The sequence below is a fragment of the Diadema setosum genome, chromosome 12 (assembly GCF_964275005.1).
Source record: "Diadema setosum chromosome 12, eeDiaSeto1, whole genome shotgun sequence".
In the NCBI taxonomy this organism is placed as follows: Eukaryota; Metazoa; Echinodermata; class Echinoidea; order Diadematoida; family Diadematidae; genus Diadema; species Diadema setosum.
This window is the reverse complement of record NC_092696.1, coordinates 2,933,341-2,953,722: the sequence shown is the minus strand read 5'-3', so window position 1 is coordinate 2,953,722 and position 20,382 is coordinate 2,933,341. Positions and strand designations below refer to the sequence as shown.

The 20,382-nt window shown below is 37.9% G+C and overlaps 1 protein-coding gene across 1 annotated transcript in view; it reads right to left on the bottom strand.

Annotated features, from left to right (window-relative positions):
* Window positions 1-14,404, bottom strand: part of LOC140236292 (uncharacterized) — a 98,251-nt gene extending 83,847 nt beyond the window's left edge. The window contains exons 1-3 of the mRNA XM_072316246.1: window positions 14,332-14,404; window positions 4,344-4,655; window positions 3,234-3,570 (exon numbers count right to left, since the gene is read on the bottom strand). Coding sequence (XP_072172347.1) covers window positions 3,234-3,570; window positions 4,344-4,655; window positions 14,332-14,404 — 722 coding nt within the window. The remainder of the gene's footprint in view (window positions 1-3,233; window positions 3,571-4,343; window positions 4,656-14,331) is intronic.
* Between the last annotated feature and the right edge of the window lie 5,978 nt (window positions 14,405-20,382).

Sequence of the window (20,382 nt, the reverse complement as noted above, 5' to 3'; positions counted from 1 at the left end):
AGTCTTCACATTTATGATGTTTATCCATATTTGAGCTGCACAAATAAAATTCAAACTTCAAGTTCAAAATTTCATATATCTTTTATTACTGTAACGCAATTTAAAGAAATGCAAAAACTTTTCACAACTTGTACGTAAATTCAATTTCAGTTTTTCCCAGTGTAGAATGTAAGACAGTCCAATATGTGATAAATTTGCTGTCATAATGCATTGACTTGGCAGGGATCGTCATATTGTACATATAATAATCTGTAACTATCCGAAAATATCCGCAACTCTCCGTAAATAGTCGCAACTCTCCGCAAGTGTTCCGAACTATTCGGAAGTTTATGCAAGTTGAAAGAACAAAATTACGTGCCAATTCGTAAGAATATCCGCAAGTGGACGCAAGTATTCGCATTTGGTCGTATCTCTCCGTATCGCCCGCATATTTTTCCCGTATGTTTTGTACAAAATAAAAATGCTCTGGTGACAGCAAGGGATCCGCGGGTTTCCGCAAAAAAAAAAAAAAAAAAAAAAAAATGACTTATTTGGACGTAACGCCGGACGCAGAGCATTATGTGACTGGCAGGGCCTTAAGGCCGTGTCACACCATTCCGGGCAAGCTACGCGGGCTTGTGGCGAGGAGGTAGTTTCCAGCACGTAGAAGATTTTCAGCGGGCGAACAAGAATGTTTGCAATTTTCATTCATGCCTTGTCATACTGTACGGGGGAACTTCTGCGGCTTGACTTGCGGGGAAACAAATTTATTTCCCGGAGCTCTCCGCAGTTGGTCCGCACCTGGCAGTATCTAGCGCGTAGTTGCCCGGAGGTGCTCACGCAAGTCCGATTTAACCGCAGCCGAGTTATGAGCATGATGAAAACTTTTTACGGGTGAGTCGCGGGAATGCCCGTAGAGGTCCACGCAGAACGCCAGTAGGAGACCCTTAGCGGCAGTACTTCCCAGGCAATTCCCACGCAGGTACTTCGCAGTCCCGTATGCAGCTAAGGTAATGAAATTCTGTGAGATTTCAGCCATTCCATTAGAGGAATTCCTTCGCTGAGTTGTCAGCCCCCACGCGACTGGTACAAAGGTCACACAGTATACTCGCAAGTATAACGCGTCCAGCAAGTAAGACACATGCGCTGACTCGCACAAATCCTTTTCCGCCCTCAGGAATGTCCGGTATGCTAGAAAATCCCTACACGTAACAAGCCCGAGTAGCTTGCCCGGAAAGGTGTGACAGGACCTAAACACGGTTGCGGGTAAAAAAATATGCATGCGCACCTCCGGGCGACTACTTTTGAGATACACGCTAGGTACTGTCATGTGCGGATCATCTACGGGGACCTCCGGGTAGTCAAAATTGTTCCTTGCAAGTCGCACGTAATTCTGGTGTGACACGGCCTTTACGTAGACACACGAACGCTCACACACAATAATACAACACACATACGTAGGGCCTTCGTAGCCCACGAGGCCTCACGCTCCTAATTCAACTCGCGCATTGCCTACCGGGAAGGCAGTATAAAGATGAGGTAATGTTATTTTTTACTAAAAAAATCATTTAAAATCAGTCAAGTGGAAAATTGCCACTTTTGGTAGTGTTTGACATTGCTTGAGGACAGGAGCTTCTGCAGGTTATGAAGAAGTTGAATGAATCAGGGTTTTTGTATTTTTAATGATTTTTTATTGATGTATAAGGTAATTTGCTATTTTTATCATTTTTGAGAGTGACTGGATGACTAGTCTCGTATGGAGGCTCTTAACTTTTTTTAGAGCTGGACAACATCCCAAAATATATTGTTTGCTTGAAAGCAGAGAAAATTTCCCTTCATCTACTTCAATTTAAAAAAATTCTATGATTCGATTGATTTTTTATGATTCATGGAATACTTTCACATGCTGCATTTAACACAGGTTTATATGGAAGCCCGGAAAAGGAGCGTGAGGCCACGAACACCAAACCCCTCAGATACTCATGCAGGCACAAGACTACGCCCACAAACATGCACCATCATGGGCATACCCTTTGATATACACATACTATACCACATACACACGTACGCATACAGGCACACGTATTCACACAGACAAACAAACCACTACCACTATACAACCACCACACATGCACAGTTTCTACATATTGTATTGTTATACTCCAAACACACACACACACACACACACGCACACACACACACACACACACACACGCATAACTTTCCCGTCATACCCATCCCACCAAAGCTTAACACCGGAGCAACCACCCCGAGCCCGGGAGACAATCCTTGACGGGGCAACAATCCGTGTCGCAACAATTTTTTTGCCATCACGGATTGTCGCCATCGAGGTCAAAAACTGGGAACTGCACAAGCGTCACGGATTGTCGCCAGACGACAATCCGTGACTGAGTTGGCGTCACGGCTTGTCGCCCCGAGCCGTGTAGGGGCTACAATCCGTGTCGCAACATTCCACATTTGATTGGTATTGCTCTGTTTTGGGTATCCCAGCAATTTCAGAACCAATTTTCATCAAACAAACGTTGAATTCGTCTTGGAATTACATACTCTTTCATATTTCATAAGAGGTTTCTCATTATCTCACCCAAAAATGTTCGAAACATGAAGTTAGGTCTCAACAAAAACTGAACATGTTAAGCCAAGCGAGTGTCGGATTGGTGGGCCGTTTTTTAATACCTATGCTCATGGGCCAATTCCTTGCCTAGAAGTGTTGATATCTGGGAATGTGTGAATCGTGGGTTGTGTAACTCGTTGGTTTCGGACTTGTGACGTGTACCTCTATCAATAGTCGTAAGGGTTTTTCCATCTGATGCTGCTGCTTATTAACATTATTATTATTTTTATCGTTATTTTTACTATTTAATACTGTCAATATCATTACTTTTATCATTATTATTGCTTTATTATTATTATTATTATTATTATTATCATTTTATTATTATTATCATTTTATTATTATTATCATTTTATTATTATCATTATTATTATCATTCATTGAAATAGGTCAACATTTTCCTAGTATGCACGTTTCCCCCATTTTTACTAATAAATTGGAGAATAGTAAAATGAACAATTTTTCAGCGGGATGATTACTTTGGTCAAAGTATGAATGAGCTAACTATATTCATCCGTGACCAGTCTCAATCAGAACATTGGTTTTAAGCAAGATCACGTCTATACCAGTTACTACATGTATTCAGAAACATACAATTGGCAACATTTCAAAACCTGGTATAGGCGGAATAGTGATTTCTACGGTCGACACTCCATTCAGCGAGTCACCGGTAGCCGTGCACATGAAGGTTTGCTCTGTCCCATGCTTAGCTGATACAGTGATTGTCTCGAACCTCTCGTATGTGCCGTCAGAAAGTGTGCTCTGATGTGAAACCACTGAATTCAGTCTCTTTCCCGACTCCTCGGTCCATAGCATGGAAACGTTAGGTTTGAATCCACTCACGACACACGTAAGATTAAAGGTAGGTGTGCTGGAGGGAGCTTCGTATATACACCGGCTTTGATGAGATTGACTCTTATCAACGCATTCCTCAATTGTATGTCTTGACGCCATCGCTAGGAAAATAAAAAAGATCATTTTCGGTATGAAACATAATATTTGTATTCGAATCCCATTTTTTTTCCGTCAGAAATAACTAAAATGATTTTCGGACTTTATCCTACTTTCATGCAAAGACGGTTGTACTTCAGCAACATGATTTGTTATTGAACACAGATGAGACTATAACCTTGAAGAATGCTCAGATGCATGGGCGTTTAAAATCCAGGGGGTGGGGGATTGTCCCCCTCCCCGATATCAGTCGAGGAGGGAATGTAAAAACTCCCCTTCCCCCGAACTTTGAAAAACAAAATGGAAGAATAAATGTGATTGTATTAACATCGGCATACTGCATCACATGAGATCACACGTCCGCAAAATGAGAGTTAAAGAGAGCTTAATAACCGTATTCTTTCTTTGGGGATTTGTATATATAATATCGTAACGCGCGCCAATTGACACCATCAAAATAACCAACGAAAAACAAAACAAAACAAAACAAAACAAAAACTATTTGTACTTTCTGTACTGAATTCATCAGCGAGCCGTTTTGTGTTTTGTACCCTCAGGAAATCAATGCAGATAATGTTGCCTTTTTTTTATACGTTCAAGTAACGGCGAGGTCGAGTATACGAACAAGTCAATGCAATGCTATAAGAGGTGATTTTTATTGACAAGTAAGCCTTTCATCGCTCCTTTTTCATTCATTTCACTTGTTGTCTTCCTTCCCTTATCTCCTACTGATCAATGACATAATGCGGGGAAAAATATATACATATAGATTACTTACATCTAATCGCCATTACGGTGGAATTTTCAAAGTTCTCGAGATTCTTCAGAACGACCTGGCAATAGTAACAACCCTCATCTGCCACCTCCAAGTCAGTGATGACGAGGCTGAAGTTCTTATCGATGTCGAACCGTTCCTCCCTGCTCCAAAATTCCCCATCATAGAATTCAGCCTTGGTCGTCCTCGACTGCTGCTCTGAGATCCCCTCCTTGACCCAAAACACAGCGAGAGGCTCCTCCTGGATGTCACACCGCAATCGGATGTCTTCTCCTTTCCATCCTTGAACGTTGGGGGCAGTGCCTACCACTGAAGCTACACGACGGAAACATGAGCAAAGTCAGTCCGTGTCATTGCCCTGTATTTAGCTACATGCATGATTATAATACAATTCGAGTAGTCTCCTCGTATACATGCTACCGGTCTTCATGAACCTTTTTTGGCAGCGAAAGATCAGGGTATAATTTATGATAAAGGTGTTTCATATTGTTACGCATTACTAGGAAAAAACTTTATAATAAATTGGCGTTTTACTCTTCCATTAAAGATTTTTCATCCCCCCCCCAAAAAAAAAAAAATAAAAATAAAAAATAAAAAAAATATTAATAAATAAATAGATGAATAAAATGGGTTCTGAAGAGGCAAGCTTTTGTGTGTGTGTGCCTTTTTTTCACATACGTGTTTTGCAATTTAAACCGGTGAAGTAGTCGGACTACAAATGGTGATCGAGTTTAATTTTACATTCAAAGTCATATTTATTTTTTTGAGAGAAGAACCGATTACAGGCAATTTTAGTTCCCTCAAAACAACCAATGTTGACATTTCAACTTTTGTTGAGCTTTTTTATTCATTCTTCTTATTTCGAAGATTATCAAAAATACATTTACAATGTGATGGTTCCAATATCATAATCATACGATCCTATTCTTACACAATTTAAATTAAATCAATGGTATCCTGAATGGTAATTAAGAATGTCGTCCAGGAATATTGTGACGTGAACAGAATGGTAATGGGAGGTTAACCCAAAGTGTAATCATCCACGTTGTGATTCTCCTTTGAAACGCAACAACGAGTACTGCCCTGAAAATAATATTCATTAACTTAATCCACTTCAGTTCTTTCTTTTAGGCCTATATTTACAGATCAAAATACAAATCTAAATTTGATTCTTTAGGGATCTACGCTTTACGCTTATTTGCAGTATTTCAAATGTAATGAACATGTAAATGTGAATAAGTTTATAGTCCCAGACGTAGAGGTTATTCCAAGTATAGCAGTCAAGGAGCAACGTTATTGTCTAAGTTGATTTTGTGCGAGGGAAAAGTGTACCTACTAGCATGGACCTAATACACAAGGACATTCATCCTATCGTTATCAGTTCATGCACCTGTACAACTCAAAAGCCCCAGAAATGCATTTTTAGCATCCTTCGCTGCTTTGATCCCATGATTGTCTACAACTATTTATGCGTAGAAGAAAATAACTAACAAAAATCAAGTAAAGTGAATGTGCAGTTACGATGTATATGTTAGGAAATTATGCCTTAAACAATCTCGCTTGGGAGAAGCAGGCAGTTTTTAAAGGAAAGCTAACATTTTGGCAGAATGATTGTCATTTGTGATCTCAATATTTCACTTTTCCGCAGCTTATTCCAGAGCAAAAAGGGATGGTAGAGAACAGGTAAATCTTGTCACTTAGTAAAGATCTTATGCATGTGCGAAAATCTGCGAATCAGCAATTGCCCATCTTTTGACACAAAATTTGTCATGATCTCAGGACCGGATTTTGCCGCCCCTCATAATCTGTATTCATTCAAAGACATTTCCGTCTGAAAAAGGCACATCAAACAAGACTGAAATGGAGCAAAACGATTCTTTTGTTAGTGACGATGCATGATCAGACAATCGTTATTATCAAGACACCTGAATGTACTCATTAAGATGCACATAATCATGTGTCGGTGACGATCATTACATCATTTCATTTCATTTCATTTCATTTATTCCATTCCTTCTTTCTTTTTCGTCAAACATAACACGAAATGAATCAGAAGATATAACATAGGCATGTATTCGACTTTACATGGTAGATAATGTTTAACAAATACGAAATTATACATGCATATCGGCAAAATACAAAGTTATGTTTGGAGAGAAAAAAAGAAAGAAAGAACGGAGAGGTTCACTGAAAAGCATGCTTGTAAATTGTGAACCACTCAAAGGATTCTTGTGAATACATTGAACTTTTTTTTTTTTTTTACAAAGACAGGACAGAACAAGACAGGACAGAACAAGACAGTAGAAACACAACGACTTTACATGACTTTACAGTAGGGTATACCATGACAGTAATAAAACACAAAAGAACAATGGAAAGAAAGGGGAGAAAGAAAAAGGAAGTGAAAGGAAAAGCCAACACGCTGAACATCGGGATCAGAAGATGGAATTGAGGTGCTGTACATCTGGATCAGAAAAGGGAATTGAGGTGTTTCAGCTCGATCAGCCGAACAAAGTTTATACAAATAAGATAATGTAAAAAATACACAATGATGAAATCAACGATTGACGATGTAAAGACCAGCTAGGTAATGAATCATATAGCTTAATATGAGTTCAACAAAAAAAAATTAACTTACGCTTAAACGAATTCAAAGATAAAGAATGTTTTATATCACAACTTAAAGAATTCCAAAATCTAGGGCCACTGTATATAAATGTATTTTGTGCCAATAACGTTCTCAGAAGGGGTAAATGAAACTCATTTGATCGCCTGGTGGGATAATTATGAAAAGATTGATTTCGTAGAAACATTGAATCAAAAACGCTAGGAAGTGCATTTGTGTTATAATTAAACATAAACTGACCCAGCTGAAAGAAAAACAAATCTTTGATTTTTAAAATCTTATATCTAGCAAATAATGGATCTGCATGGGAACATGGAGAAACGCCACAAATGATACGAAGTGCCTTTTTTTGTAATAACAATAATCTATCTAATAAAGTTTGATGGGCACTGCCCCATGCTAAAATTCCATAATTCAAATAAGGTAATATCAATGAAAAATACAACGTCAACAAAGAAGACAACGGGATATGAAATTTAAGTTTATTAATAATACCAATATTACGCGAAATTATTTTACTAATACTAATAATATGAGGCTTCCACAAATGTTTATCGTCTACTGTAATACCGAGAAACTTTGTATGTGATACATCAAAAAAAGACAGCCGTTAATAGTCCGTTATATTAGGTCCATGGTACTAGGCTTAAGTTCGGGGAATCACGTCACGAGCTCGGCATCCATGAGTCACACAGCTCACAAGTAATACAAGTATGTGTGTGTGTGTGTGTGTGTGTGTGTGTGTGTGTGTGTGTGTGTGTGTGTGTGTAATAAGGCACATTTTGATTGGCTTGATTAGGTTGATCAAAATAGCTTTTTCTGGGAGTTACGCGGAGTTTCATGTCATTTCTCTTATATTACCATGGTATGATTTCGAAAAAAAAAACAAATATGTTGTGGTGTATGTTGTAAAAATGATTCAGCAGTACAAGAAAGGAGAATACAGCTGCTCTTTGGTTGTTGGTAATATTAATTTCATTGTTAATGTGGATTTGATGAAACTCGAGTAAAGAATATCATAAAACAAAAAAAGTGGTGTGTGTATGAAAGTGCTTTTTTTTTTCTACCCCCACGAACATTTGTTTCAATGCAGGTTCCCCCGCACAGATTCTTCATCATCCAATATGAACGTAACGTACTTTATACTGATTTAAATTCATGGTGTCATGTAATATTAATGTAGACACCAAATACTGAATATACAGACTATATGTAACTTTTCATTTTATGGATTATGTTACGATAACAACACTGTCAAATTTTGTGGAAACTTGATAAATGAAGTGAAATGATATGAAAATAGGCCCTCAAGCTGTGAGGTCTATACGAGATATGGAGAGGCAAATAAGGTGCACGAGCTACATACTATCAGACTATAGGCAAATGACGCCCAAAAGTTCGACACTGAAGGAAAACAAAATCCATGAGCTGAAAATGATATCATAGGGTTTAAATTATGTATGCGCCTGTATAGTGTCAAGCTCTTAAAATTGTGCCTCATTTTCTAAGTGTCTATACCTAGCTCATATCTGGGCCTGTTTACTAGGTGATGTTCGTTACTCGTAAGGTTCGTTATTCCAAATAAACACACAAATTCCCTTTACCTCAAAGACGTTCATTAATTCAAACATTGTTGAAAATGAAATAGGCATAGGCAATCCAAACGTTTTGTGGCGTTATTCCCCATGGTTCGCTTTTCCATACGGTCTTTAATCCTAAAATGAAACGAGGTTCGTTATTCTGCATTTGTATTAATCCAGAAATGAATTAAGGTTGGTTATTTAGAAGCTCCGTTAATCCGAGAGACTGTCAAAAAAGAAGAAATAATTGCAATGTTCGTTAAAGGGATGGTACAGCTTTGGTTGAGACCTGATTTTAGGATTCTGACATTTTTTGGTGAGATAATGAGAAACCTCTATATGAAATGTGAGAGAGCATGAAATGCCATGAGGAATTCAACGTTTAACTGACGAAAATTGGTTTTGAAATGGCTGAGATATCGAAAACAGAGCAATTCTAATAAAGTGTGGGACCCCATCAGACTTTTATTACGATCGCTTTGTTTTACTTTGTTTTTGGTTGTTTCTGTTTTTTCAAAAACGATTTTCATCAAGTAAACTTTGAATTCCTCTTAAAATGATATGCTTTGTACTATATCAAAAGCGTTTTCTTGGTATCTCGCAAAAAAAATTATAAGCCCGATTCTCATCTCCACCGATGCTGTACCATCCCTTCAATCCTAATAATCTGAAAAGAACGTGCGTGCTATAACCTTAAACTATTGAAACATGATAGATCAACCTCGGGATAACCAATCCTTTTTTTTTTTACGGGTTAGCGAACCAAATTCGAGTTATAGCACTCTATGTTTCCATTTCGTTAAACGAAACTTCAGAATACTGATCCTTATCTCTTTTTTTTTTTTCAGATTAAGGAACCATTGGAGTACCGAGCCCTATTCATTTTTTCATGAACGAACCTTTGTAGTAGTGAACTGTAACCGCTTAGGTGTCTAGCTCGTGGACTCTGTGACTCGTGGGCTTCATGACTCGTATAGTGTATGACTAAAAAAAAAAAAAAAAAAAATCGTTCTTATTTTCTTCAATGTCTAGCTTACGGCACATATGAAAAGTTAAATCAACCACGACAGACCAGGGAGGTGGCGCTGCCCTGGACTGAATCAGCAGCTTGGATATCAACATTAAAGGTATGGTACAGTATTGGTGGAGATGAAGATTGGGCTTTGAACTTTTTGCGAGATACCAAGAAGACACTTATGATATAGTACAGAGCATACCATTTTAATAGGAATTCAAACATTATTTGATGAAAATCGGGTTTGGAATGGCTGAAACATCCAAAAACAAAGTAAAACAAAGCGATCGTAATAAGTGTTGGTCCCACACTTTATCAGAATCGCTCTTTTTTTGGATATCTCAGCCATTTCAAAACCAATTTTCATCAAATAAACGTTGAATTCCTCATAGAATTACATGCTCTTTCATATTTTATAACAGGTTTCTCATTATCTCACCAAAAAATGTTAAAAATGAAATTAAGTCTCAACCAAAACTGTACGATCCCTTTAAGGCTGAACTCCCCATCCACCCCGATTCATTGCATCATATGACAAAGGAAGGTATACCATAAACGGTTAAAGGGATAGTATAGTTACCTTGGTGGAGGGGAGAATTGGGCTTTTTAACTTTTTGTGAGAAAATACTTATGATATAGTACAGAGCATACCATTTCGAGAGGAATCCAAAGTTTATTTGATGAAAATCGGGTTTGGCATGACTGAAACATCCAAAAAAAAAAAACCGTAAAACAAAGCGATCGTAATAACATGTGGGCCCACACTTTATTAGAATTGCTCTTTTTTGAATATCTCAGCCATTTAAAAACTACTTTTAGCCAAATAAACATTGAATTCATCATAGAATTACATGCTCTTCTATATTTTATAAGCGGTTTCTCACTATCTCACCACAAAAAGATAAAAACCTGAAATTAGGTCTCAACCAAAACTGTACGATCCCTTTAAGATTTTTTTGCTGGCTGCGTCAGTTTAAACACACCCTTCATTGGTAGGCCCAACACAACTCTAAAATGAGTGCAGGCAACGGCGTAGCCAGGATTTCATCTTAGGGGGGGCGGTTAGTCTGCGAGGGAGCGAAGCGACCGAGCCCGAGCGAGCGGAGCGAGCGAGGGGGGGGGAGGGTGTGGGAGCTCAGGAGGGTTTCCCCCGTCCCACGGTAAGAACTTTTTGCATTTTGATGTTGTAAATGGTGCAATTTCATGCATGTTTTTGCGCGTTTTATCAACGTGAAACAGTCCCACTTTTGGTAGCAGTACGTGTATATTTTGATGTAGATTATTATTGAACAATTTGCCGATAAAATGGTATAGTTTAAATACACTTCTTGTATTAATTCTTTTCACTGAATATCATGAACGCGACTGAACCCGAGCGAGCGGAGTGAGCGAGGGGGAGGGGAGGGTGTGGGAGGGGTGTGGGAGGGGGTGTCCCCCCCCCCCCCCCTCCAACGGTGAGAACTTTTTGCATTTTGATGTTGCAAATGGTGCAATTTTATGCATGTTTTTGCGTGTTTTAACGAGTTGAAACAGTCCCACTTGTTTAAGGTTGCAGTATATTTTGATGTAGATTATCATTGAACAATTTGCCTATAATATGGTATAATTCAAATACACTTTTTGTATTAATTGTTTTCACTAAATATCATGAACGAGACTGAACCCGAGCTAGCGGAGCGAGCGACGGGGAGGGGAGGGTGTGGGAGGGGGTGTCCTCCCTCCCACGGTAAGAACTTTTTTGCATTTTGATGTTGGAAATGGTGCAGTTTGATGCATTCTTTTGAGCGTTTTATTGACGTGAAATAGTCCCACTTGTTTAAGGTAGCAGTATATTTTGATGTAGATTATTATTGAACAATTGGCTTATAAAATGGTATAGTTTAAATACACTTCTTGTATTAATTCTTTTCACTGAATATAATGAACGCGACTGAACCCGAGCGAGCGGAGTGAGCGAGGGGGAGGGGAGGGTGTGGGAGGGGTGTGGGAGGGGGTGTCCCCCCCCCCCCTCCAACGGTGAGAACATTTTGCATTTTGATGTTGCAAATGGTGGAATTTTATGCATGTTTTTGCGTGTTTTAACGAGTTGAAACAGTCCCACTTGTTTAAGGTTGCAGTGTATTTTGATGTAGATTATCATTGAACAATTTGCCTACAATATGGTATAATTCAAATACACTTTTTGTATTAATTCTTTTCACTAAATATCATGGACGAGACTGAACCCGAGCGAGCGGAGCGAGCGACGGGGAGGGGAGGGTGTAAGAACTTTTTTTGTATTTTGATGTTGGAAATGGTGCAGTTTGATGCATGTTTTTGAGCGTTTTATTGACGTGAAATAGTCCCACTTGTTTAAGGTAGCGATATATTTGGAGGTAGATTATTATTGAACAATTGGCTTGTAAAATGGTATAGTTTATACACTTCTTGTATTAATTCTTTTCACTGAATATCATGAACGCGACTGAACCCGAGCGAGTGGAGTGAGCGAGGGGGAGGGGAGGGTGTGGGAGGGGGGTGTCCCCCCCCCCCCCCTCCAACGGTGAGAACTTTTTGCATTTTGATGTTGCAAATGGTGCAATTTTATGCATGTTTTTGCGTGTTTTAACAAGTTGAAACAGTCCCACTTGTTTAAGGTTGCAATATATTTTGATGTAGATTATCATTGAACAATTTGCCTACAATAAATGGTATAATTCAAATACACTTTTTGTATTAATTCTTTTCACTAAATATCATGAACGAGACTGAACCCGAGCGAGTGGAGCGAGCGACGGGGATGGGAGGGTGTGGGAGGGGGTCCACGGTAAGAACTTTTTGCATTTTGATGTTGTAAATGGTGCAGTTTGATGCATGTTTTTGAGCGTTTTATTGACGTGAAATAGTCCCTCTTGTTTAAGGTAGCAGTATATTTTGATGTAGATTATTATTGAACAATTGGCTTATAAAATGGTATAATTTAAATACACTTCTTGTATTAATTCTTTTCACTGAATATCATGAACGAGACTGAACTCGTGCGAGCGGAGCGAGCGAGGGGGAAGGGGAGGGTGTGAGAGGGGTGTGTCCCCCTCCCACGGTAAGAACTTTTTGCATTTTGATGTTGCAAATGGTGCAATTTTATGCATGTTTTTGCGTGTTTTAACGAGTCCAAACAGTCCGACTTGTGGTTGCAGTATATTTTGATGTAGATTATCATTGAACAATTTGCCTACAATATGGTATAATTTAAAGACACTTCTTGTATTAATTCTTTTCACTAAATATCATGAACGAGACTGAACCCGTGCGAGCGGAGCGAGCGAGGGGGAAGGGGAGGGTGTGAGAGGGGGTGTCCACCCTCCCATGGTAAGAACTTTTTGCATTTTGATGTTGCAAATGGTGCAGTTTGATGCATGTTATTGCGCGTTGTATGGACGTGAAACAGTCCCACTTGTTTAAGGTAGCAGTATATTTTGATGTAGATTATTATTGAACAATTTGTCTATAAAATGGTATCATTTAGATAATCTTCTTGTATTAATTCTTACACTGAATATCATGAACGCTGTCTGTTCAGCAATCAAACAGAAAAAACATGCACACGAGGGTGTAGATAGGGGCATATCCCTTCCCACACGAAAGTGATTTTTGCGTTTTCAGACCTGAAATTCAGCGATCTGGTGCAAATTTTTGGTGCAATACTTTTTCATCGAAGTGTTAAAATCACGGAATTTAGCTCTTATTCCGAATGTGCATCATCTCTGTGTATGTACAAAGTCTAGTGAGGTAGAGCTTAGGGGAAGGGGGATTCCCCCTCCCGCTCGCGAAGCTTTTGCGTTTTTAGAATAATAAAGCGATCTGGGGCACACTTTTTGTGGAAAATTCAGAAATTGTCATTCCCAAAAATGTACCAAGTCTATAGTGGGTAACAAGCAATGAATGCGTGGCAAGATACCTCTCCCATATTCAAGGGAGCCTTTTTTTCAGTTTTAAGCTTTTCGAACTGAAATTCAACAATCTGGCACACACTTTTGTTGGAATATCTGGAAATTTGTCAATCCGTGAGAAGGGAAGTGTCTGTGGAAGGAGATTCTGTATAATTTTCTGATTGCAGTTTAACGTTTTGGTGCGCACATTTTGTGTCATATTTGGAAAACTGTTTATGTTCAAAGTATAGCCACAGTCTACTTCTATGCATGGCGGGGGGGGGGGGAGGGCGAGTGTTATCTCCATCTTTCCCTTACTATGGAGCTTTTGCCTTTTAAAGGTTGAAATGGAGATATCTCGTATACGCATATTATAGATGGAATATTTGGGAAATCACCAAAAAGAAAAAAACTGATTTGATGGGTGGGAGGCGAGACTGAGGGAGGAAATGTACATGAGGGAACTTTTAGTTTTCGGAATTAAGTGATAAGTCTTGTGCACTCAGAATTATTCCCTTTTTTTGTAAATCTAAAAAGTGTACTAAGCTAGGGAAAGAGGCACAGAGGGGGAGGGTTTGGGAGGGGGATACCCCCTCCCAAGCACGAGAGATTTTGCATATTTTGAACTGAAATTCAACGATCTGGTGCACGCTTTGAGTGAAAGTTTCAAAAAGCAAATATGATCTTATTTGAAGAAAGGTTGCAAAGGAGACCCGCTTCATGTGCATGCATACAATATACACGCATTTTTTTTTTCGCCTCCCAAATCCCCGGTCCAAATCTTAGGGGGGGGGGCGACCGCCCCCCCCCCCCCCGGCTACGCCAGTGAGTGCAGGATAATGATAAATAAAGTTACACCTACCTTTTCCACTGTGGCCACAGAGCACATTGGCAGTCAATGTTAACAGGAGAACGAGATTGTACTTTCTATCCATCGCAGGTATAGTGAAAGACTGAGAAATTTCATAACGAATAAGTTGAGTCCAAGTTTGGATAGTTATGTCCGACAGTGTTAAGAATTTCAGCCATCATGATTTAAAAAGGGGGAGATAGTCGAACACAGGACAAGCAATGCACCCTTCCGAGACAGACGAAATTCTTCAATGAAAAATGAATGAGTGGAATAAAATGTGGAGCTCCTCCCCGCGACGATGTCGTTTGTATCCTATTTCTATTAATGGATTGTCTCGCAGATCATGGGACACGTAGAACTGATGTTGACACTGTTGCTTCTCAGTAGACATAGTTCAAGGTTTAATGAGGGCGAAGTTTACGGATTGTTTGTATTCTTACATGATAATGATCTCGTACACTGTCGTACAACGCGTAAAGATTTTTTTTCCCGCGATCAAAGGCTGAACTGAAACGTAAAATAGTGCAACTTATTCTCTTGAGATGCATGCAGTCTTCATTCAAGTGCATGTTAAATAAAGTGATGCAAGTAACCACTTGAAATAAAGAGATGTCAAAAAGAGACTTTCTACTGGCATCTGATAAGATAATCAAATACAATGCTTCATCTGAAAGCTAGTCATATGACGCTTTATCACGTTTACAACGCTGTGTTACCCATTTTAAGGGACTAAGTGACACCCTTCCAAGGAAGTTATAACATTATAATGATGTTGATATTGAAAAGCATTTCGAATGACTTAATATTGTTAGCTGAGATAACAAGTTTCAGGACACGTCATTGTTTTCCCTGCGTATTCCCATTATGAACATCTTTGAAATACACCAGGAAGGACCCTGCTGCATATACTTCTAATTGTTACGATAACATTGGAGCCCGTTATCTGTAAAATTTCGATAAATGCAGTCATGTCGACCAATCATTTAACAGGAAACCTGATAACTGACTTTCACTTATGGAATTAATCTCAAGGAGCTTCTTATCATCACATAATTTGCGATTGAAACTAATACTAATTTTCGTGCTTATATCATTGCGAACTGTGAGTCAAGATGTATACTATATCAGTGTATGACGGTCCTTGCTTGCTTGAATTACTATACCGTGACTATAGGCAACCATCTACAGATTTACAGCTAATGGGGGTGTGTGCACTAGGTTAAACTTTAAGATGCGATTCCACCAAATAACGATAATGAGCGGACCTTGATATTCTAACAAATATTTCTTGAGTAAACAGGAGGAACAGAGTCAATAAATGCCAATTAACGCTCACATCACACCAAGCATAACACGTATCTAATTATTAACTTGATGTGATAGAAAAGATGTTTTCAAACTCAATATTCTTTAAAATGTTACCTTTTACCTATATAAATATACTGAAATTGTATATTTTCTTATTCCTCCAACAAACAATCATTCGAAGCAACAACTTTCATACGCATGCATGCATGCTCATTACGGGGCTTATTATGAACGGTTTTGGCGTCTGCTCGAGAATCACACTATATGCACAAATACGAAATTGTAGTCGCTAAAGCATAATATGACAACTAGCAGGATTATCTATATTATAATGTCGCTATACTCTTGGAAAAAACGGGTCTACGGCTCGCTCGAGCAACGTAAAAACGATGAAGACACATACACACACACACACACACACACACACACACACACACACACACACACACAGAGTCGACCAGGAGGACGGATCCAAAACTTTTCGTCGTTCCCTATGAATTTCTCTATAGATTAAAGAAAATAGAACAAAAAGAGGAATGATATGAAACGAATATGAATGACCAACGAATTACAACAAACCGAGAGAGCAGAACGTTAAAAAAAAACAGTCAACGCCTGAACACTTTGTCATTATTCAAAGGGAAATCTGCAAGAAAAGATTAGATTCTAAGTACAATTCTTAGTCTAAAGTTTAGAGTAAAACTTTGAATTGAAATGAAAACGATTCATTGTAATGAGAAACAGTGAAAAGGAAGGAGAATTTAACTTAAAAAATGCGGTAAGAATTGCATAGAACAGGACTTGATTATGTTGACTGAATTCGAATGTTCAATGCGCAAAGGTTTGAGCCTGTGAAATGACATTGATATTTGAGACGAAGATAAACATATCTCTAGCCACCTACTGTTAATTGTATGACAACTTTGCGTCTTTAAATCGAGTGAATTATTTCTTTCGTGATTGAATTGAACAAAGAATCTAAAAGGACTTTATATCATGACAATCTCTGTGTGCGTGTGCGTGTGTGCGTGCATGAGAGAGAGAGCGTGTGTCTGTGTACTTGAATTTTGTTTCCAAGACATTCTATAGAATGTTATTCAAATCAAAAATTCAAGATGTCCCTACTTTCTTACATAAAGTAACTCAAAAAAGATACATAATCATCTGTAACTCATTTACAAGACGTTCAAGTTCAAGTTCAAGTTTGTAAATTTAACATTTATTTTCGATCTTTTTCATGTTGTATATCACATACATAAGATTGTACAAGGAAGGCAGAACCTCAAAAAAGCAGAGCTTGTGGTGAGCTGCCTAAAAAATACATTACATCACAAGCACAAGAAACAACAAAAACATATGATACTAAAAACTTTCATCGGCTGGTGATGACGATAAATTTAAATGTTTGAGCTTCAACCAACCTTTAATTGTAGGCTTGAGAAAGTCCTCAGGAGTAGGACGAAAGCTTGCCCTCTATAATTAAAGGTTGGTTGAAGCTCAAACATTTAAATTTAACAAAAACATAATAGTTCCCATGGCAATATTAAAATGAGATGAGATAATATGAGAAAATATGTGACGAGCTATAGCCTTGATTGATATGAAATGCTATAGCATTGATTGATATGAAATCAAAATCAGCCATCATGAAAACAGGTTTGCAGTTACGCATGCATATTATAATGTATTAGATAGTCAATACGCTCTAGCTCTATTGACAGACTGAGTCTCATATCCACTGTGTCATAAAAGTGTTCAGGTAGAAACTTTGTCAAATAGTAATACATGAAACATCTTGGTGTTTGAATGTGCGCGATGATAACATACATTCCTTATGTTTACACTTTGATATATTTATTAATGATTAATCGTGGTCTTTGTACTCAACACTGAAGTTTAACTTACTTAGTCAGTAACACGTCTCTACAGCGTGAGGTCATATCATAACCTTTCTTCTCAACAAGATTTAAGAATGGCTTCACTGGACCAAAACTGTGGAACTCACTACCCGGTCTGCATGTTACTAGTGTATTATTAATGAATATACTGGAAATGCAGATTTTGAAAATATATATCTGTCATCAATGCACTGTGAAAAGCAAGATTTGCCAGAATTGTTGATCCAGGTTAGACAAACAAGCAAACATGTACACTCGCTCCTGTACTTTTATCTTTGTAGATTTCGTCTTTTCCTTTCAATTCTTCCTTTTGTGTATCTGTGTGTGTGTGTAAAATTCTTGTAGATGTATCAATTCTATTTACACCGTTATATTGTATCAGAGCCTCGAAACACAAGTTGCCTTTTTGTATGACTTCTCGGGACCCTCATGTCCTCGTCAGATCACTGTATAGTTATCATGTCCATTGTATGCATCTTTGTGATTTATCTGATCTGACTGGAATAAATGCATTACAAACAGATCTGCTGAGAAAATACTGTGTGTTCAACGTTAAGTCAGTGAAAGACCGGAGTCTTCAATTTGATATGATTGCTGTAAATTGATTACAAGAACATGAAATACTTTGGTTACTCTGAGTTACAAAAACAAAAAGATGACAACATGGAAAGCATTTCGTGATTTCTTACGTCTAATATAATTAAATGCCACGAAGAGCAAAAAACGTTTTTTGGCAGACAAAATTATTCGGCAAACGCTAGGTAAGGTATTGCTATAACTTTTTTACATGTACATTATTTGTAAAGATTCAGATTCAGATTCTTTTATTATCCATTTGTCTAGATACTGTCTAGATAATTTATATAAGAAACATATCAAATGCATAATGAATAGATGATTAAGCAATCTAAAACTATTCTTTCAAAAGAGGTATATTTAACATACAATGAGGTTGTTAAAAGAACCAAGAGATAGCACGTCCAATGGTAATAGGTGTTGGTGCTTAAAAAAGTGTATACGCATCAAATGTTGAAACGTTATGTATAAGACATTGTCTCATATCCAATGTGTCGCGCAATGATAACATCATTATCTTGTGTTTACACAACATGATATAACTATTAATAATTAATTGTGGGCTTTGTTTACTTATATATATCGGTAACGCGTCTCAGCAGCTTGTGTGCGTATCACGGCCTTTCTTTTCAACAAGATTTGAGAATCGATTCCCTGTACCAAAGCTGTGAAACTCACCACCCCTGCATGTCATGACCAGTTTCTCATCTATGAATGTATTATTTGATTTTAAAAGCAGATTTTGAAAATGAATTTTACCTGCCACCAATATGCTGTAAAAAGCGAGATTTCCCAGAATTGTTGATCCAGGGTAGAAAAACAAGCAAAGTCTGTGTACTTTTACCTTTGTTGATTTTTTTTTTCAATCCTTCCTTTTTGTGTGTATATTTTGTGTGTGTGTGTATGTATTAAGTCTTGGATTTATTTCATGTACACTTTTTCTATTGTATTAGGCCATCGAGACACAAGTTACCCTTTTGTGTATAACTTCTTCTGACATGTCCTTGTCGGATCACTGTATAGCTACCATGTTCCATATAACCTTTCATTGTGATTTTTATGATCTGACTGGAATAAATGTGTACTTGAATCTAAATAAATTGAGCTATATGATGTCAGTGGCTACTGGTCACAAGGCATGTATATAAGTTATAAAAGGGTTGGCCATTATAGTTCATTCCATACAAAAATTGAATCCTTATTACTGAAGTGAAATATGTGTACAACCGAGAGAAAGGTGATGGATGATCTTGTACAATTATCCTTGTTCGGCAAAACGCCAGAGAGAGTGACGCCAGGCAGTGCCTTGTGAGAAGGCTCTGACGCCAGCGCCAGGGAGTGGGTAGCGCCACCTAGCGCTTGATACCGGTGAAGCGTCCGAGAGAGCAGTTCAACCGCACAAGAGAGAACAGCTGCAAAACCAACAACTTATAAATTAACGAACGATTGAAAATCCCCAGAAACTGTAACTTACTTTCCTTACAAACCAATAAGACAGCAGTTTGTTATTGCTCTGATTTGTAGGCTCTGAAAAAGAAAAAAAAATGAGGCGTAGAAGTTTCGGTCATAATATCATATTTTATGTTTTAATTTACATGAATGTTTTTAAAAAGGCACATTTTTCATACAAGCTGTCCATTCTCTTCGTACGTAATGTATACATCCATAGATATGACTATTGAAATCCACACTATTAGAGATCTATATTTTGATTGTAATAAATGAATAATCATAATGCTTATTGGTTGTTCGCATTCTGAATAAAATGAATAAACTGCAGTACACTGTATATAAAAGATTAAATAAGGTGATGGATGAATTAAAAATTAGAGAATACTAGTACAGATAGTGGAAAAGAGTCGAAGGGGCCAAGGTAAAGAGCAGGCTGGGGAAGGAGTAAAGCAATGAGAAGGAAAAGAAAAGAAGGAGAAAGCAGGAAAGAGAGGGAGAGTTGAAAGGAGGTGCAGGCAGAACTATATAGGAAGAACGATTGTAAGGGAAGGAGATACAGTGTAAGATACATGTAGTAAGAGAGAGATGAAGAACAGAACATAGGAATGAGAGAAATTTGTACAACAAACTAGAAATATATGCTTTGGAACAAAATGACAGATTGTTGAGGTTACTAAGGTTACTAAGTAAACCTGTTTATGTATGCAATTTTTATTTTGAAAGCAATACATTCCTACAAAATGATAAACGGAGGGGGTGAAGATCGTCGTACGAAATTTCTTCAGTTTGTCTCCTGTACAGAGGAGCAGAGTGAGACAAATTGAAG